The 21479-nt window shown below is 49.8% G+C and overlaps 1 protein-coding gene across 2 annotated transcripts in view; it reads right to left on the minus strand.

Moving 5' to 3' along the window:
* Positions 1–2956: 2956 nt before the first annotated feature.
* Positions 2957–21479, minus strand: part of LOC118613806 — a 30443-nt gene continuing 11920 nt past the window's right edge. Inside the window, exon 3 of one of the 2 annotated variants that reach the window (XR_004955896.1) lies at positions 2957–3409. Coding sequence is in view for 1 of the 2 variants with exons in the window: in XM_036237599.1 (XP_036093492.1) it covers positions 19913–20149 (237 nt within the window). In the remaining variant the exon portion in view is untranslated. Of the gene's footprint in view, positions 3410–18956; positions 20150–21479 lie in introns of those variants that run through there. The other variant, XM_036237599.1, reaches the window with a different exon arrangement.

Below are 21479 nucleotides of genomic sequence, written 5' to 3' on the forward strand. Positions count from 1 at the left end.
AGGTCGGTCGTCAGGAGCAGGCAGACCCTGACTGGGTTGGAGGGTTAGGAGGTCACCCCGCAGGTGAATGGCAGTCCGCAGGTCAGGAGACGGGTGTCCAAAGAAGGGACTGAAATAATGGGAGACGCGTTCCTCTCTGTCAGAGATGGGAGATGCAGATGTGGAGAGGCAGAAGCTAGAATAAGGCCTGGAGTACCGGGCTGGAATTGGAGGTAATGCTGAGGACTCTTTTTTTTAACAGATGGGAGGGAAGTCATGAAAACACACTATTGCTAAGCCTCTTACACTTCCCACGAAGTAGTACATTATCACTTAAAGGCAGACTGCGATTAACGGAAGTTGTAGCAAAGCAACAATTAAAATAATAAATGAGTTATAAAGAGTAAGCCAACAAATGAGATGTAATAGAATCATACGAATATTCAATTATGCCAAAAGAAGTCAGAACAAGAGGAAAAGGGAAACGGAAAACAGGACAGATAAAAAATGAATATCAAGAGGATAGATTTAAACCTACCCATATCAATAGTCACGTTAAGTATGTTTTAAACATCCAAACGTAAAGAGCAGAGATTGTCAGAGAGGATAAAAAAGCAAGGTCCGGCTGTATGCTGCCTCTAAGAAACACACTTCAAATGCAAAGACACAACTAGGTTAAAAGCGAAACGATAGGAAAAGATACACTGTGCTTCACTAATCAAAATAAACAACTTCATATCAGACCAAGCAGATTTTGGAGCAAAAGGTATTACCAGGGATAAAGAAGGTATATAATAAGGATAAATGGGTCAGTCCATCAGGAGGACATAGCAATCTTAAGTGTTTATGCACCTAGTAATGACCTTTGAAATGCTTGAAGTGAAAGCTGACAGATCTACAAAGACAAATAGACGAGTTGACAATTTAGTTGAAGACTTCGATACCCTTCTCTCAGTAATGGATAGAGCAAGCAGACAGAAAGCTAGTAAGTATTTAGAAAATTTCAACATTATCAACCAACTTAACCTAATTGACATTTATAAAACCCTATACTCAACAACAGCAGAACACACATTCTCCTCAAGTTCACAGAACATTTGCCAAGACAGACAATATTCAGGCTAAATCTCAATGCACTTAATAGGATACAAATCATACAAATTATGCTCTCCTATCGCAATGGAATTAAATTACAAACTTATAATGGAAAGACCTCTGAAAATGCCTTGGAAACGAAATAAGATACTTCTAAAAACCCATTGATCAAAAAAGAAATCAAAAGAGAAATCCGAAAGTATTTTGAACTTACTAAAAAGGACAACACAACATATGCTTGGAAACGAAATAAGATACTTCTAAAAACCCATTGATCAAAAAAGAAATCAAAAGAGAAATCCGAAAGTATTTTGAACTTACTAAAAAGGACAACACAACATATCAAAACCTGTAGGACTCTTGGTTATAGATTTTTTTGTAAATGCTAAACAAATTCTCCTCTTTTCCCAGTTCGCTGAAAGTTTTAGGTTTTTAAATCATGAATGGGTGTAATATGTAGTGAAATGCTTTTTCTCTATTAATTGATATGATTTTTCTTCTTTAGCCTGTTAATACAGTGGGTTATATTAATTGATCTTTGAATATTGAGACAGACTTGCCTAAGTAGAATGCATCCTACTTGGTTGTGGTATATAATTCCTTTTTATATATTGCTAGATTTAATTTGTTAACATTTTGTTGATGATTTCTCTAAGTTCATGAGAAATATTTTTCATGCCATCCTTGTTTGATTTTGATATCAGGGTAATACTGGCCTCGTAAAATGATAAGTATTCTCTCCTCTACTATTTGCAGAAAGAGATTGTGTAATACTGATGTGACTTTTCCATTAAATGTTTGGTAGAATTCTCTATTGAACCCACTTGGACATGGAGATTTTTTTGATGGGAGATGTTAAATTATTAATTCAATTTCCTTAATGGTTATAAGACTTTTCATCTTGGTTGGCTTTTGGTAGTCTGGTTTTCAAAGAACTGGTCCATTTCATCTGAATTATTGATTTATGGGTGTAAAGTTGTTCATTATCTTTTCAGTGGCTGTAGGATCTGTACTGATACTCTTTGTTTCACTCCTGATATTGGTAATTTGTGTTTTCTCTCTTTTCATCTTGTCAATCTTTCCAGAGGCTTATACGTTTTATTCATTTTTTTTTTCCAAAGAACTAGTTTTTATTTCATTGGTTTTTCTCCTTATCATATGATTTCTGCTCTTTATCATTTTCTTTCTTCTGCTTGTTATGGGTTTATTTTGTTTTTTTTTTTTTAGTTTTCTGAGGTAGGAATTTAGGTTATGGATTTGAGACCTTCCTCTTTTCAAGTGTAAGCACTTCACATGCTATATATTTCCCTCTAAGTTTCGCTGGGCCTGCATCCCACACATTTCTATATATTTTCATTTTCAGTTCTACGTAGAGGATTATTTTTGAAAGTGGCACCACGAGATGTTTGGAAGAGACGAAGACAGTGATCTACTAAAAATCATGCTCCTGCCCGAACCGCACAGAGGTGTCGCCAGGAAGTGGCATAGATATTCCTTCTCCATCCTCTCCCTGTGCACTGCTGGACGATAGTGGAGCCAAAAGATGGCAAGGGTTTGGGGTCCCCGAATCACACTGTGTGGCGAAAACCTTGAACCAACCATGAAGACTCATACTGGTCTGTTTTATGGGTTAGAGACATGCCTTTTGTGTTAAGCTCTTAAGAGTTTGGGATTTATTTGTTAACGACAGCTAGCATCTCCTCGCCCGTTAACCGCAAAAACTCAGCATTGCAACTTGAAAGACGCCTTCTAATAACCCATTAGGGACAAGGCGACCATGAACATACTTGCACTTCCTGATTTTGGGTCAGAGTCAATTCTCAGGCCTTAATTTACTGCCTTGTTATACATTCTGTACTGAGCACTCTCAAAAAAAAAAAAAAGAAAGAAAGAAAGATTTTGGACGTTAAGACCTGATCAGAAATCCCAGTTCACAAGTGATTTGGAGTGACTCAAAACCACGGCCTCAGAGCCGTCGCCTCTGACGATGCCAGCCTGGACCTCTGCTTTTCCCGCACTCACATCTGCTGGAGACACGTGTCTGGAGAAATGAGGACCCCGCACTGTCTCACCAGACTGTTCTGTTTCCTTCGTCCCTGTGATGGGCACACAGAGGCCTCGGGGAGGAGCCGATGCTCTTGGTTACTGATCCTGTTCTCGGGTCTTTCCGCTTCAGTTTTGTAGTCAGGGAGGACGGGGTCTGAAACCATACACACAACACGGCCCCAAATGCCTCTCGCTGTGTCTCCCATTAAAACGCTGCTCTAGTCTCGGACCTCTCTTGTATCCTTTGCTGTATCTGTCTCCCTGGCCATTCTTTTTCAGCAACATGTACCTATAGTCAAAATAGAAAGCAAATGGTTATATTTTTAAAAGTTACACATCTTCCCTACCAGGCCGAATGAGGGCATTTCCCCCCATCTTTTCTCTCTGCACTTCTCATATTAAAGCTATTGAATTTGAGCTCTATTAACTCCTAACTGCTTTATAAGCTCTGATTTATAGAACAAATTACCTACGTGGCACTCCAGAAGGAACTTGCCTGTCAGAGAACACCGGAGTTGGCGTTCGGCGCCCCGCCCCCGCGCCCGTTTATTCATTCACGGCATGGCGAGATGCAGAGGCCAGAGCAATTTCATCAGCCCTCGGATTTCACGTCCTGCGAGCCTCCTTCTCCCCAGACCAGACCGCTACCATAAATAGACATCACGTGGCTTCCTTTTATGATAAGGTCAGAGCAAACGAGAGCACTGGGAGAAGCCGTTCCGAGAGGCAGGGCTCTGAGTTCCGGGTCCAAAGCCTGTCATCTTGCTGGGGGGCGCGGGGGGCACGGGGCTGGCTCGGAAAGGAGGGAAGGCGGAAGGACGGGGTTCACCTCCCAAGGCCAGGCCTCTGGCTGCTGGGGCGCTGCCCTGACTCCCAGCGGCGGCCTCTGCCCTCAGCCGCCCTCACTCCTGGCGACGAGGCCAGCACATTTCCCTCCCTGCCCGCCTTGCCGGGCTCTGTGGCCCCCGGCTCACCTTCTGACGGAGCCATCGGTTTTTATTGCTGATAGGAGAAATCATTTCTCTCTTAGCTGAATGTTAACTGGCCTTCCCCCCACCCGTTCATCCAGTCAGGACATGTAGTCCCCTAGTTTTCTCCGGCCCAAGGGAAAGGTAGCTTAGTAGAGAAGCCTTCCGGAAAGACAAGGAAAGTGGATCTTGCAAAATTGCTAATCGGAGATTGCTGAATCAGAGGTTAAGAAAGCGCTGAGGAGGAGTGCGAGGAGTGGGTTCTAACCATGCGTTTCATAGTTCCACGAGCGTCCCTGAGTGTCCCTGACTACGGGCTCGCTGGCTGCAGCGCCTACAGGCTATAGGGGGCACAGACTCAGTAGGGAGCCCCACGAACCCAGCGGGGTCTGCTTGAAACGTAGACCGAGAGCACCTTCCAGGTGCCAGGCACCAAGACAGGTCCTAGAGAGGCGGACACCTCTCCAGGTGTCCAGAATGACGAAGACACTGTCCCAGGAGACAAACCGGGGCCATGATTCGGTGCGACCAGAGCAGTGGCAGAGGTAAGCCGGGACACCGGCAGCTCACAGAGGGTCAGAGAAACTTCCTGGAGAAAGCCAAGCTGGAGCTCAGCTGCACAGGGACGACTCGGGGACAGCGGCAGGGGCATCCTGGGGGAAGGGGACGGTCTGTGCAAAGTCATGGTGCACGGAACAGGGCGGCACATGGGAGGCAGCTGTGGAAAGTTTGGTTTGGCTGAAGGTTAAGGTCATGTAGAGGACCGGGTCACATCAGGGCCTGGGTACCCAAGCAGGATTTTTTTACCCACATAATTTCATGTACTTCAGAAGAATAGCCTTATTGGGATTTAATTTATGTGCCGTAAAGTTCACCTGCTTCGAGTGTACAATCCAGGGATCTGTAGTATATTTGCAGAGTTGTGCACCGTCATCATAATCTAACTTTAGAACACGTTCATCATCCCCCAAAAGAAACCTCCTGAGCAGGGTTTCGGACAGGGGCCTGGCAGCAGGGCAGAGGGGTGTGCGGGGGCAAGCCTGGCCCCTCTTCGAGTCCAGGACACGAGCGACGATACAGCAGTGACCGCGCATGAGAGCTGAAGATGTGCGGCTATGATGGGGTGCAATTTCCTCCATCTCTTAGATTCTTCTTCTTCTTGACAGGGCAAGAACTGGGTTACGAGCACTCCAGCCACATTTTCGCCGGCTGGCTGTTTAGTGGCAGTGATACAAATCAGGATGACAGATGAACGTAGACGATTTACAGAGAAAAATGGACAGAGGCCATATTACAGCAAACTCCAGAACTGGGGAGCTTCTGCGGGATGGGAGGAGCACAGAGCGCTCTCCATGTTTCATGCAGCAAAAACCACAGCTTGTTGGTGCCAAAAAGCGGGTGGGGGGGGGCAGGGGCTCTGTCCCCAAAGCTCTGTAGGGTGACTGCGGTGTCATCACTGTGAACCGGGGTGGCGAGTGGCCCTACCTCTGTGTAGTGCAGGTGCCCCGCTGAGACCCAAGGACCAGAGAGAATGAGCACACCTCTATCTTGGCTTTGGGGAGCAGGTGGGTCTGATCTGAGCAGGATGCTATGATAATTGTATCAGGTTTTTTGTTTTGTTTTGTTTTTAAATTGTGAGTAAAAAACAAATTAAACCGATTTTCACCGTAAGGAGACTCAGTCTTGACAAAACCTTGACAAGGATAATGAGCAAAAGCTCGCCCTACAAAAATGTAGAAACGCATGATAAAAAATAACCGCACGCATAAATTGTTAAGTGCCTGGCTGAGTTAACGAGCTGGAAAGAGGTGTCCCCCAGGGGCCAGAGCACAGAAGGAAAAACCAGGGTGGTAATCTCCTGATTTGATCCCACAGCTGCCTCGGAGCAGATGCGAGAGAGGGGCGGAAGGATAGTGGCCAGAAACCCTGGGGCCTCGGCTTCGGTCTCCACGTTGAGACGAGATGTGGAGACGGGAAATAAGATTTCTAGCCGACAGAAGGTGGAGAGTGGAAGCTGGGATTCCTTGCGGGAAATAAGATTTCTAGCCGACAGAAGGTGGAGAGTGGAAGCTGGGATTCCTTGCAAAGCCAGGCTCCTCTAAGGCCTGATCTCTCAGTGCAAGGGCGGGCTAGGAAACCCCGTCTCCGGGCGCAGGAGGATAACAAGGAAGCTCGTCTATCATAGTGCAGGTGAGAGCAGTGGGGGCTTAGAAAACGATCCCCTGGAAAGTGCAAACTGCACGTCTGTGCATTGAGGGGGGCTTGAGGTCCAAGTTTCGATTGCCTGCCGGGAGCTTATATCAACAGAATAAAGATTGGTTCCAGGCTGGTTATAACCCTGGGCCACCTGGTAAGGCAGATGCAAAAAATGGCTTTGGAGGGACCTCCTTCTTCTACATCAGGTAACAGAAAAGTCCCACCAAAACAACAAAAAACAAAGAGCAAGCTCCTCCAGAGGTGAACTCACCACATGGAATCGCCAGTGCATGCAAAGAAAGAGCCGGTCTTGAACCTGCTCACGGGAGGACGGGGCCCTAAGACTCTGAGGAAGAATGCGCATGATGACGAGAGGCCACAGCGAAAGCTTCGAACTCTTAAGAAAATAACCATACATTATGAAAACAAGAAATCTGAACACTTCTTATAGAGGGAATGATACAGTGTCCGAGATGCACCTTGAGATAACCTCGGGGTGGGCGCCGTGCGAGGGAGCATGCGCACAACTGGACCAGCGGCGAGCCGATACTCGCCGAAGGTGAAGAATGATGAACGCGTGGGGGGTGCCTACTCTCCCTTCCCTAATTTTACATGCACTCGAAAACTTCCATAATAAAAATTAAAAGACAAACAAAATAAAAAGCTCCAAACAGAACTTCTCGAAATGAACAACCTAAATATTGAGATTTAAAACTCAGGACAGGTTTAGTGGCAGATCGAACACAGATAAAGAGAGAACCGATGAACTGGGACACATAAAGAAACCTCCAGAACGCACAGTGTGGAGAGATACATGTAAAACAAACCTCGAGGGACTTTAAGAGACACCGAGGGTGGACGACCCCATCGAGAGCGGTTCGACATTAGGCAGTGCTATGCTGCGACCCGACGGTCTCACGTCTAGTCGTAGACGCTAAGGAAACTTTGGCGTATGAGCTTATAGCTACGTGTGAGAATGTTCATAGAGAAAAGACGGAAATAAGCTAAACGTCCTTCAGTGGCAGAGAAGGTAGATGGTATTTTATTCATATAACAGATTACGATAGGTCAGTAAAAACAAATAAATGGCATCTACACGTGCCTACACGAATAAATCTCAAACACAAGTTGCAGAGGAATAGTTCCAAACGATCATTTTAAAGTTAAAAGATATGAAACAATACTACATATTGTTCAGGAATATTGACACTTTTAATGAAATGTACTATGAGGAATAAATGGGATTATTACATATGATAAGAGATAATAAGTCTAAAGACTACTATATCTGAAGAAGATATAATGAGTCTGAACTTTTTATGTAAACAATATAACATGTCGAGAATTGTCAGAATTACGAGAAGTTGAGCAATCCGCTGTGTTAGTTCGAATCATCCAAGAAACAAATGCAAGATGGTGTTACACAAGAGATTTACTGGGGGAAACACCTGTGAAAGGTAAAAGGTGAAGGTACGAAGTGGGCAGGAGAGCCTCAGACCACTCATGCAAGTCCGACAGCCGTGAAAGGCGAGAGGGAAGGAACGAGGCAGTTTCCGGCCGCTGCAGACAGAGGAAGCTCTGGCCGGGCCAGTGGCAGTCCCCAGGCGAAGGCTGCCCCGTGGGAGTCTTACACAGGGCAGTGATGGTCCAGTTCCTGTACCCGCCGGTGGGAAGTCACTGGCTGGGGCGGCCTGGAGAGGTGGGAGGGGGGAATGTGGTTTTGGCGTAAATGCTACAGTGGGTCTGAAGGCGTCACAGTCGGAAGCCCTAGGCTATGCTCCCTGCGGCGGGTTCCTTTGAAGGGGCATCCAAGTGGCATCTGTCCATCACAGTAAATGTCATAATGTAAGGTAATAGACAGCCCTCAGGAATGGAGAGTTCAAGCAGGCAAAAATGGAGATATCCTCTTAAAGATCAATGGACAATAACAGATTCCTAGATCCAAGAATTAGAGAATATACCTTTCAAAGCACACGTGGGGTTTCGTAAAAATCGCCCATGTGGTAGGTCACACAGCCGTTCTCAACCTGTACAAAGAATTGACATTTGGCCACGATGAAATGAAATTAGAAACAAATCTCAAACTATTTTTTCAAATGCATATGTTTTGCATCTAAATTCACGGATCACTCAAATAAGGGTCAAAGATATCATAAGAGAAATCTTAAACTATTTGGAACTAGAAGATTATTAGATGACTATGCGCTAAACCTAGAGTAACACTAAAGAAGATATATAGTCTTAAACACACCCATTAGGACAGAAACATTAAAAATGAATGAGCTAAGTGTCCGACTCTAGAAATAAGGAAGAGACTAGAATAAAACAACAGAAACAAAAGTAGAAGCGAGGAAATAAGAAAATAGTAAAGATACGCACAGAAATTAAAGGACAGAACGAGAGGCTCGACGAAACCACAGCTGGATCTCCGAGAAGACTGATAAAACGCAGACCTCTGGCAAGAGCGGCGAAGGGTAGAAAGGAGGAAGCACGAGGCGTCGTGGGAATGAACGAGAAGAACGGAACGCAGCTGGAGATCCGAAAATAGCGACAGCTCACGTTTACAGTCGGCCTTTCCACCTCATCCGATAATACGGTGTTTATTTGCAGTCTAGGTTGCCATACGAATCCTTTCTACAGAATCCTCTGCCTGGGTACAGTGACCGAGATCGGCTAACCTTGGTACAGAACTTTCCACGAGCCACCCCTTGCCCCTGTCGGGTGCTCGCCTGCCTCCATGCTTTTGCTTAGGCTGTTTGCTCAGCTCGAAATGTCCTTCCCCTTCAATGCGTCCTGCAAGGGTGGGCTAAAATGCAGCTCCTCTGGCTGTCACTGCCAGCGGCACGCCCATTAGCCACTCTGCCCTTCCTCCTTACCAGCAGAACGATGCTTTTCTTCAGGATAATAACATGCCCCATGAATGACCACAACGACAGCGCTATCTTCCCAGCTTTGGTGAATGAGACGTAAGTAAAAGTTTGCTAGGTATATTTTTTTAAGATTTTTGATCTATCCATCCACCCACCCACCCATCTACCTGTCCACTCGTCCATCCAGCCAGCCACCCATCCATCCATCCATTTACGAGAGCCTAGAAAGTGGCACGTACATTACTTAGGTACTTGACATAAAAGTTAGAGATATTTGTCACCTGCCTTTAAGTAACTACACTCTATTTGGGAAGACATATAAGGAAACAATTTGTGGTAAGTGCTGTGCTAGAAGTAAAAAAGAGGAATAAAGTTTTTAATGTGTTAATATTTTTCCCTTCTCTTATTCGACCAGAGGCTTCTGTTAGCCTCAGGGAGGATGGTAATTTTTAGGGTAAGAATGTAACAAGAAAACAAGGACCTTTTTACTTTTGAGCATCAAGACCGACTCTAAGTGCACATGAGACTTGAAACGGAGTTTGGTTCCGAAAAGAAAGGGGTTTCATAAATTCCAAATGCTCCCCTTTAAAAAAGGAGAACGGAGTCTGGTGGACTGTGGTCATAAGCAGGGCGTACAAGGTCAGGGGATGTGACTTAGGGGAGTTCCCACCAGGTAGAGAGTGACAGGGGAGCAGACACCAGGGGCCTGTCCCCACCGTCAGGTCAAAACAGCAGTGGGAAGGCCCCAGGTGAGCCTGGCACCAGGACACGGGGCTGCCAGGGGGGACGGCTGCTTGTGGGCACTAAGACAGACACCCCAGAACCACCTCAATCACGGGTCTCAGGCAGGAGCCAGGGCCCCATTTGGGAAGAAGCTTGGAGGAGCCCCGAACCTGAATGTCCTTGAACTATTGTCTCGAGGCGTCTGAGTTACCAGGGAAGGAGTTTTTGAGGCCTGAGGAGACTGAATTAGCTTTGATTAGCAAGTTCATGTGTTTTTAATTTCTTTCTTTTTCTGCCCTTAGCAGGAGTGGGGACTTGTGAGCAAGATGAATCAGTGCTGGACTGTTTTTGGTTATATTTCTGTGTGCTTCTGCCTACGGCATGCAGACTGTGACCCCGGACAGAGGCGTGCATGGTGCTGAGCTAGAGGGCTTGGGAGGGGGCATCGGGGGCCAGCTTCACGGTCGCGTACAGGCCCTTGCTCAGAAGGGTTCCGTGATTAGAGTTTCATGCTCTGTGGTCACTGTCTTGAAATCCTTAACGACTTCACCTTTGAATCTCTGTTTTGTAACAGAAGTCTGATGGGATGATGGATGTTTAGGGGCTTGGGGCCCCAACTAACAAGCAGTCCCGCCTCTCACTGCCTCCTGGGACGAGCCGGTTCTCACTCACCTGCTCCTGGCCTCCCCCTTTCCACCCCAGCCCGCTGCTGCCCTCAACCCGGGCTGGTGACTGGGGACGGTTGGTGGTGGGGGCAGAGGGGAGGCGAATTTGTTGCCGTCACCCTCAGCTCCCAGCAGGGGCCTCGGGGCAGGCATGGTGGCAGCTGTCTGCACTCCAGGCTGGCTGTGCCATGGTGCGTCTGACAGACAACGTGGTGGGGAGGAATCTATGCCCATCCTTTATCTGGGCACCAAAAAAAATGTGTCCCGGCACGGAAGTTGCATTCCTTTGGGGTTCCCCATCCAGCACGAGCAGGCCCGTGGGAAGGGGAGATGGACTTCCTGCCCCCAGCCAGGGCACTGTGGGGTCCAGTGGCTGGCGAAAGGGGGGATCTGGAGGCCTCTGAGGGTCTACGCTTTCCCTTCGAGGATCCTCATGCCAGAGGGAACCTAATATTAAGTAGCAAGTAAAAAACACGACAGGCCTTGGAAGGAAAATGCTTTGTGTGTTCGTAGAACGGCACTTCTTCCTACCTTTTGAACAAGAGGCCTGCGTTTTCATCGCCCGCCGGCCCCCACCAATCATGCGGTCAGCCCCGGCGTCCGGGGAGCTGGACCAGGAAGGGTGTCTGCTAAGCCTCAGGCCTCTGCGTGGGCTGGCCCACCAGGATGCAGGCGTCTACGGCCAAAGCCCAAAAGGCATCACCCCGTTTCCCAGGCTTCCTCAGCTTCACAATCGAAGTGGGGCTCCGGTGTAGAAATACTGAGGCCTGATTCAGTCTCTCGAATCGGTCAAATAAGTCCGCCCCCTTCTCTTTGAAGGGCGTATCAGCCCATTCAGCAAATTTAAAAGGTGACCTTCTCAATGAGCAGCAATTGTCTGCCTGCTACTGGTCAGATCTCAAAAAACTTTGTAGAGCAAACCCACGAGAGTCGCACGTTATCGAAACGCAGCTGCCTCACACAGAAGCAAGCTTGTGCTTGGCAAAGGCGTGGAAACCATACACGACCCGGCCTGGGAGAGAAAACCCCAGAAAGCTGCAGGCAGCGGCTTCCTTCCCACCTTCCCTGTCTGGGGCCCGTTCACTGTCTTGCCAGGTGGCCCTCCCGGGCGAGCTCTGATGGAAGACAGAAAATTGGGGAAATGGGAATAATAAAAAAAAAGTAGCTTGCTATTACAATTCAGAAAAGCCCATGCTTTCCTCTTAAATTATCAGGACAATAACTTGGCGAGACCTCCCCGCCGCGGTCGGGATGAAGCGGGTACATTGGGAGACCTGTCCTCAGTCTCCTGCCGCTCTCGACTGTCGTGGGAAAGGAGGTGACACTCCTGGTGAGCCGGGGCCTGGCCCCGTCTGGTGCCCCTCCTTGTATCAGCACTTGGAGCTTTTCTCTGGGAAGCCGCGCCTCCACTTCCCGACCTGGGCACTTCCGGGGGGGCCGTCGCCTGACTGCCACCACATGTCTAACAAAGGCAAGGGAGGGAGCGGGCCAAGGACGGGAGGCCGAGAGGCTGGGCCCCCCCCGGCCGCTGCTGCAGAGGCGGCGGCAGAGGACCTGGGTTTTTGCCCGGCTTTGCCCCCCCGCCCCCCGAGGCAATGATGGCTTTGGGTAAGCTGTTTATTTCATTTGCCTTATTGGCACAACGGAAATTTAAATACCAGCTCCTTGCCATCCAGTTTTTCACTCGAGATACACTGAATGCCTACTCGGTGCCAGGCTGGGTGCTATGAAAGACAGAAAGGCCCCCACGCTGCGGATCTTGTAGCTACAGAGAAACAGATGATAAACACATAAGCAGATCAGTAATTTAAAGACTCGAAAAGTCCCTAGAGATGACACATAATCCTCGGCTCCCTGTTCCTTAGCCGACTTCCTGCCTGAAGGCAAGTCCTTTCGGCTCCACCGTCAGACCCCGTCTCCCCACATCACTGCGCGGAGGTCCCGGGGGGTCCTGGGGGTCCCGGGGGTCCCGGGAGCCCTCGCTGGCCCGCCTCTCCCGTCTTGCCCTTTCATTCAGCTCCCTCCACACCAGCTATGGCAAACCCTTCCCCAGCACCAATCCGATATTATCCTGCTCGAACTCTCCCCCGGTTTTCAGCCCCCGCGGAGTGCCGACCCCCGTGTTCTCAGAGGCTGCGAGGTCACAGCGACCCGCCCCCTGTCCTCAGACCTCCTCCCTACTCCCCCTCGGTGACATCCGGCCACCTGTCCTCGCTGCTCGGGCACCCTGCCATTGAGAAGTTACCTGTGTCTCGGTCTATGCCGATTGGTCCAGCGCCGTTATGAAAAGTGCCGCTTTCGCTCTCGAAGGCCCTGGCTGGGTGATGGATGAGGCGGCCGCCCTGGCCTCCGGACCGGCTATTACGTTTTCTCTCCTCCGTCCAGCCTGTTCCTTCCCAGGATGGCTGCTGCCCTCTCTCCCTCACCTGCTTCGGGTCTCCGCCCACGTCGCCTTCAGCGATGCGTTCCGTGACCACGCCATTGACACGGCACACGCCCCCGACCCCGGCACCCCCATCCTCCTCCAGGATCGGCTTTTCCTCCCTAGAATTTCTCACCACCTGACACACTGTTTTTCTAATTTGTTCACTGTGTCCATCTCTCCCCCACGGAGGCTCTGTGAGGGCAGGACCTTTAATGTCCTCTTCACGGCTGTATCCCAAGGGCTTAAAACAGTGCTGAGCACCCGGAGGCGCCCGAGAGAGGGACTGCGTGAAGGTGGGGTGCTACTCTGGACGAGGTGGTCAGATAAGGCTTCTCTGAGGGGCTGACACTGAGGTAAAGACCTGCAGGAGTTCCCTGTTGCTGCCGTAACAAAGTGCTACAAATTCAGGGCCTTAAAACAACATACACGTATTATCCGACAGTTCTGGGGGTTAGAAGTCCAAAAGGGGTCTCACTGGCCTAAAATCAGGGTGCTGGCAGAGCTGCGTTCCTTTCTGGAGGCTCTGGGGGAGAATGAGGGTCCTTGCCTCTCCCAGCTTCTGGAGGCCACCCCCTTCCTTGGCTCGTGGCACCTGCCGCCACCTTCAAAGCCCGCAATGGTCAGTCACGTCCTTCTCATGATGCCACCTCCGGGTTCTGAACCTTCTGCTTTTCTCCTCCCCATTCAAGGACCCTGTGATCACGCTGCGTCCGCCAGACAATCCAGGGGAATCTCATTGTTTTAAAGACAGTGGATTAGTAACGTTCACTCCATCTGTAACCTTCACCCGCCCCCCCCCCACCTTGCATGGGACATAATATAGTCACAGGTTCTGGGGATTAGGACGTGAATATCCTGGGGCGGGGGGCATTATTCTGCCTACCACAGTGGGGATACTACTTTGGATAGGGTGGTCAGGAAAAGCTTCTCTGAAGGCAGGATCTGAAGGAGCCAGCATATGCGAAGAGCCGGAAGGGGTTCTCAGGCAGAGGGAGTCGCATGTGCAAGGACCCTGGGGCAGGGAAGAGCTTGGGGTATCCCGAAGAAGGTAGCCCAGCGCGGCTACAGCATGCTGGGCGAGGGGAAGGGTGGTCCAGGGTGTTTGGGGAGCGAGGCAGGAATCGGTCAGTGTAGAAACGAGCACCTGCTGAAGCCCCCCGTCCGCGGTGTTTGTCACTGCAGCCCGAGCGGACTACGGCACTGTCACCTGTGGCCTTCCCGGGCTCGGGGCGGCATCACCCTGAACTCTGCCTCCGTCTTCACAGGGCCACCTTCCCTCGCTGTCGGCGTCTCTGCACCCTACTTTCCTTCTTCTTATAAGGACACCAGTCATTGGATTAGGGCCACCCTAATTCAGGGGGACCCATCTTAACTTGATTATGTGTGCAAAGACCCTATGTCCAAGATCACACTGCCAGGTTCCAGGTAGACATGACTGCTTGAGGGGCACTGCTGAACCCGGGACCCCTTCAGTTCCTGGCCACCTCTCCAGGCCACCTCCACCCACTCTCCTGGAGCTGCTCTTGCCCAGAGACACCTTCTCGGACAGACTTCCTGGCTGCGGGTCTGCACACAACTCAGCCCTCCTCTCCAACCCATCGCCCTTCCCCCAGACTTTGATTCCAGCTGCAACTTTTTTTTTTTTTTTATCAATAAATCTTTCTATAGTGTATCTCCCCAGCAGACTGAATACAGTTGAAATCCTCCAGGTACCTCCTTTCAGGTCCGTTTCTCTCTGTAAAGTGCTTATCTTAGAAAACCCAGGTGGAATCTAAGTTCGACCTTTATACCAACTAATTAGCACACACGCAGGCTCCCGCTGCTAAATGGAACCGGTCACCCTGAGCAGCGGCCGGCGCCAGGCCTGCGAAAGGAGGAAGTGGACAGCGATGCACTGGGCTCCGCCTTCCGCAGGGGACACCGGCTGCTGTGTCCCCCTTAGTCAGGTGGCCCGAGAACCCCAGGGGACCACTGGTGGTCCTCCACTTGGGAAAGGAGGTAGTCGGGACCCTGGAAGTTTACAAGACTTCCTCAGGGCTACACGTATGCGATCAAAGAAGATTCTGGAATCCCGCCTCCACGTCTCTCTCCCATTTCCCACCCTGCCGGGCCTAGGCCTTCGGCACCCACGTCCTGGAAGGACTTCCCACCGGCCGGTCTTGTAAGATGACGGCAGATACGCGTCGTGCTCGGTTGTGCTTGTAACAGCCAAGAGTCCCGCCTCCGGTTAGCTCAGGTCCTAGAAAATGTGCCGGGTACACTGTGCCACCAGGGGCCACCGCCCAGCGGCCGTGAGATATGATTGCCGCGAAGGGGGGCAGAGAACAGTGAGCGAAAGAACTTACCAGATGTTTAAGTGACGGCGGCCCCCTTTAAACACTCCGCTGGCCCTGCCTGGGTAGCTCAGCATTGGCACGTTCCTATCTTTTACATCTTCTAAACTTGCAAATGACTACACAGCAGTCAGTCCATTCCGCGGTCAAAGTCATGATTCCCTCAGCAGGTGGATGCAGCGCACTCGGAGAGCGGTAATAACCCGCGCTCTGCAGCGAGCACTTTTTCTTCCCGCTCATGATTGCTGCTTCGAGAGAAGGGAGCCGCCGCGCGCGCCCCCGTTACAAAGAGGCACTTGGAAACGTGCTGCAAGAGGCCTCTCTGTCACCAGGAAAGACAATGGAATACATTTTAAATGCTTCCCTCCGCGTTCTGCCAAGCAACAGCACTGAACCCTCGGGGAATTCACTTTACAAGGAAAGAAAATGAGGCCCAGCGTCCCCGGCCGGCTGCCTGCGCCACGTGCGCTCCTGCTGGCGGTCCCTGGCGCCAGAGTTCGCACGGGTGGGGCAGGGAACGCCGGCTCCCAGGGGTGGCCGCTGGGAAGCGCTCACAAAAGGGAGTGCTCTCTGTAGTGGCTCTTGTCCCTTTCTGTTTTGAAGGCGCCTCCGAGTTTTCCCAGTGAACCTGCACTCCGCAGAGGACAAAGGGATTACAAAGTCCCCTCAGCGCTGTCTCTGGCTCTTCTTTCGTCCCCACGGAAGGCTCCAAGTGCCTTTGGCGCACAGCAGAGGACCTAGCGCTGGGCGCCCCCCTCCCCCCACTAATGCTCGAAGGGACGGATCCCTACGCTGTCTCCAGAATGAAGTTCCCACCGGAACGCCCACCGCTCATGCTTTAAAAATTCCTCTTGAAAATAAAAGGTAACCAAAGATTCCAGCCAGCAGGAACTTTAGAGATGGAGAGCTTGAAATTATTTGCTCTGAATGTATTGCTAAACCAGCAGGGTCATTCTGATCATTGATCTGCAAACCAGCTGGGTCAGACAGCGCTCAGTGCTGGACCCAGGGCTGGTGACAAGGATGTCTGACGGTTTGGCCAATTTGGCCCACTTTGGGGAGGAGCCAGTATGAATCAGTGAAGAGTCTAAATTAAGCAAAGTATAATAAAATATAACCATTTGAAACGATCTCTTTACAATCTTATTTTAAATTGTTCATGCACATTGTAAGGAAAGGGTTTGATAGGGTAAATTTGGGGGTGGTGCCTATCTACCAGAATCGAAGGAAATGATGTTTTGACTCTTGCTATAAACACAATCGAGGGCCAAAGTAAATCGTTTCAACTTCCATCACTACTCAGGAGGAACGAATATGCAGGATTTCTCATCAAACAAGACTCTCAAGTAAAGCAAGTTTTGCTTTCATTAACTAAATAAACTTATGAAACAGTATAATGGCCACGTAGTCAATATTTTTAAAAATCAAAATTTGGCTATTTAGAAGCCAAAGTATGCCTCTGTAACCAGAATATAAGATTTCTGACACCAGAAAAATCCTTCAACCATGATCATCTTTGACCATCTCTTACTAAGTATTCTTTGCACATAGGACTTTTAAGGAAAGTTTAGATCTGGACCTCACTTGTGTTATTCGGAGTTCTGCAGAAAGGTTTGCTAAGGTATAAATCAATCCTGAATTAAGACTAAGACTCTTACCAAGGCTGAGCTCCCCACTACAAGTTACAAAATATTGATTAAATGCTTTTAAAGGAAAATCACTAAGTCCATTGACATCATGCAGCACACAGACAGTCTATATGGAGTATATGTTTGCATTTAATTTAAAAAATATTCACATGCAAAAGAAACATTTTTCAGAATCCTTGTGCGTAATAATTGTGTGGACCAAGCTCTGCTTAAAAGCGTTACCTTCGAAAGACTTTTTGGATAAAGATTATGGGATAATTCATATCTCAATTCCTAACTATCCCTAGATTGTGTTTTCGGTCCCTTTTATTTTCTATTTGCAAAGTTCTTCATCAGCACCCATTTCGTAAACAAAGAAACTGGAGCACAGAGGCCACTCGCTTGAGCCAGTGATAGAACTGGTCGCGAACACAGAGCTGTCCTCTTCTGTTGTGAAGCCACAACCCCAGGGTGTGTGTGTGTGGGGGGGGGGGGCCGGGGAGATGCCACACCTACCCACTCGCCTGTGTGTAGGAGGACCAAGTATTTCAGAAATACACAGAGTTGAACGATGCAGTGTCTAAGTGCAAATGTGTTTTGAAAGACTGCCTAAGGTTCCTATAAGGTTTCTAAAATCTTATTTGCTGTTTAATATATAATAAGTATTGAATATCAACCACACATTGAGGTTTTCATAAAAAATATAATCCTGAACTCAGGCTTGCCCGTGAATAAATAACATACGAAGTGTGGAGTTGGTAAATGCTGCCCATGAGTGAGATCCATGTTGAAAGATGCAGTGTGCAATTTTTACATCAGGTGACCTTTCGCGCGCTCTCCTTGCATTTTAGGGTTCGGTACGGTACTCATTAAACACTGTGCAGATTATCATATAATACAGAGTATCATATAATAATAATAATCACATACATATATGGGCTAACATTTTTATAAACCTGTAATTTTCGAAAAAAAATATTGCTAACAATTTTTAAAATTGGGACTACATAATAACATCTCAGAGAATAATATTGCATGAAAACACTTTGGAAAATGATGTTTTCAGAGTATGAAAATTGTTCTCTTTTCCTCAAAAGTTGTAAAAAAATCAAACCAAAAATACAGTGGGCATGGTCTAGGAGGAAACCTACAGGTCGATCAGGAGACCCTGGGCAAATCATTTCATTTCTCCGGACCGTGATTCTTGCTCTCCGAGGTCCAGGGTTCAGCTCCCACCAGGATCTATGACCTAGCCTTTCCCACAGCGTTCTGCCCAACCCCTGAGCCTCACTAGAGAAAGCTCCTTAAATCATGGTCCCTGTGTGTTTAGAGTCAGCCTCACGCTACGCACCTTCTGCACAGCTACAAGGCTGCTCCACGGGGGTTCGACACAGTTTCGCCAAATGAATCAATGACCCGAGAAAGCACACGACCGATTACTGTGACATGGCAGTGTGAGGACAAAGGGGCGGGCACCTGTTATGAAGCGCTGCCGCTAAGCAGAAGGGTCATCAGACATTCACAGTACTTTACCGGTTTATCTTTTATCCATCCATGAATAGAGTCAGCAACACCTTATTTTGCACTGACTTGCGGAATTTACTAGCAGCAGAGGAGAGAGCCAGAGTGGCAGGTGAGAGACCCATCCTGCTGTGTACGCGCTTCTGCTGGCACCAAAGGGTCATCGTGAAACCAACCAGGAGCCTAAGCTCCGCTCGCCACAGAGATGAAGGAGACGTCTGCTCTGGCTACGAAAGTCCCGCCAGGGGCTGCCCTTAACAGGAAAATGAGCCAACTGCTGCCCGAGTCCTAAACAAAAGTTGATTTCCCATTGTTTCTGGTCTGCGTCTAATTCTGCAGGTGTATATGAGAAGCACAAACCAGCAGTCACAAAGCCCCCATCTCGCCCTTTAGGGGGAAAAAAAAAAAGCTGTCGAGAGGAAAGGAATTAATTATGCTGAAACTGGGAACGCTCCATAGGGACCGCAGGGTGGCCTCACAAAGTAGCTCTCCATGAAGTTACTGCATCGTCTCAAAGGGGCGGGGGGAGGGGTCGGGGGAATGGGAGGCAAGAAGGGCCAACAGTGACTCTCCGTCAACTCGGTCAAGGTGGCACTTGGGACTACCCTGAGCCGGGGCTCCTCCCCCTTTGCGGGTCACCCGTGGTCGGAGACTCCAGAGCAGGCTCTGGGACGCTCTTCACATGCTGCAGGTGAGTCCACGCCCCAAACTTCGCACCTCGCCTGCTCCGTCCAGAGCGCCTGGCACTGGCATCCCAGCCAGGAACCGGCCCTGCTCCCCTCCCCCACCCCGCGGCCTCTCTCCTTATCCGGTCTTAGCGTTTCTGATTCACGAACTCCAATCAACGAAATGTTCGCGACAATAAAGAACTTGTTTTCTTCAAGACCAGTGTGCCGTTCATCCTTGCCTCCCAGTTCCTTCCCACCCCTGCCCCGCCCCCCGAAACGGAACCCCAGGCAAATTCTGAGAATAACCTTGTCTGAAACCCAAGCTTCGGCCCCAGTGAGAAGCCAGCACTGACGGCTCGGTGGGGGCGCGTTCGCTTAGCTTAGGAAGGGCCTGCTGGGGACCTGCTGGGGAGATGGTGGGGGCAGCTCGGGGACCCCATCCTTGCCCAGCTTCCATTCGAGCAGAGGGAGGCACGCAGCACAGACAGACAGGAGGAGCGATGTGCTCTTCTCCGTGCTCATACAGAGGCAAAAGGAACCTGTAGAGGCGTGTGAGGGGGACCTCGCTGCTGGGGTGCGGAGCGGCCTGAAGTCACGCGCTCAGGGCAGACCTGGTGAGGAGGCGGCATTGAGGACAAGCGCAGAGGAGGTGGCGGAGCTGGTCACAGCGGCGACTCCTTAGGAGAGACGAGCGCCCGCTCATTAAAGGCGCCTGGCGGTGCCAGGGCCCAGAGCGGAATCTGCTCCGTGTTCCCAGAGGCCTACGTGGCGGGGGGGCAACAGGCAAGACCGAGGTCAGCAGAGGAGCTCGGAGAGGCACCGCGGGGCGCTTGCAATGCCACGTGAGGATGCCCGCGCGGAGCGGGAAGGACGGAGCCTCTGCGGGACTCTGAACAGGGCCCTGCTCCGGCAGTATCTCCAACGAGAGGTGAGGTGGCTCCAACCGGCCGCCCGCCGCAGAAGGGGAACGGAGTGGACAGGGTCTGCACTTATTCTAATGCACAGCCAATGGCATCTCAGGATAGACGGCTTCTGGGGTAAGAGAGGAGAGAGAAGGAAGGACGAGTGTAAGGGTTCGGGCTGAAGCGACGGGGGGGGGGGGGGGGCGGGGGGGGGTCGCAGGATGAGGCGTGTCGGGGGTGGGGGGCGGTCTGAGATGAACGTGCAAGCGGGGATGCTGAGGCGGCGTCTGGGCGCCAGGGGGTGTTCAGGGGAGAGGTTCCAGCCAGAGACACAAAGGGGAGAGCTGTCAGGCATGATCAAAGCCCTGCGAAATTGCCGCCAAAGGAGAGAAAAGGTAAAATTAAAAAAATTAATTTCTGGTTCATGCAGAAATGTTAATTTCATCCAAAGAGAGAAGATCATGAATATATTCATCAGGACTTCACAGAAAATCAAGTTATCACGAATAAATTTGGTACGAGCTGGAGTACAGTAGATGGTACTCTCCGCTCTTAGGCCTCTTCGCCTTGATCCTTTTCTGTTCTGTATTTAAATCATATAAAAACATCATGTAGCGTCTTAGGTCGTCTTAGTTGCTGGGCTTGTCAATTTGATTCAGTTTGGAATAATGCCGGCCTCTCCAAATGACCAAGAAGTCTGCAAAATTTTTGATGTCGAATCAGGGAAGACGAATATAACCCATTTTAAGATAAAAATTGGGTTCCGAATGTCAGTACATGTCTTATTTCAGAACTTCCATTGATATAGCACTTAACAGGGGACACCCCTGATCAGATCTGACGTGGAAAACACCCTCGGGGCGTGGGGAGGCGCCCCCATGAGGGCCGAGGGGGACGACGTGTGCCACACTCCCTGAGTGTAAGTCGGTCCCACCCCCCGGGCGCAGAGGACTAACGACCCGCCCGGCTCCCAACAGGCCCTCTCGCTCTCCACTTCGTATGGTTCTTCCCGATAATAAAGGAGTCGCAGATTGGCTCGAGGAGGGTCAGAAAGGGAAGCAAAAGGGAGCATAAAGGAGCCAAACGAGGAAGGACAGGAACGGCAGCTCTGAAACCCCCATCGCTCGAGACCCCGCAGATCATCGGTGCTGCGGTTGGCGCGGAGTAAAAGACGTTTCATTCTAAAGGGTGAACTGCATCCCCTGTACCGCCCGCCGGTAACGCGGAGCCCTCCCCCAGGCTCGACCAGCTCAGTCCGTGATGCTGCACACATTTCTTCAAACACTAGGGACCGTGTGCAACTGGGCGACAGCTTCCGGGATGCCCTCCGAGTACGTCCCGGTCTAGGTATCTTCCGTAAAAACATGCTATTTATGTTAATATTTAGTAGACATTATTATTTTCAAGTGCAGTAATACATATTTTTTAAATTTCTCAGCTTTAATAACATGTAATTTAGA

The sequence above is a fragment of the Rousettus aegyptiacus genome, unplaced genomic scaffold (assembly GCF_014176215.1).
Source record: "Rousettus aegyptiacus isolate mRouAeg1 unplaced genomic scaffold, mRouAeg1.p scaffold_m13_p_2, whole genome shotgun sequence".
NCBI classification, from domain to species: Eukaryota; Metazoa; Chordata; class Mammalia; order Chiroptera; family Pteropodidae; genus Rousettus; species Rousettus aegyptiacus.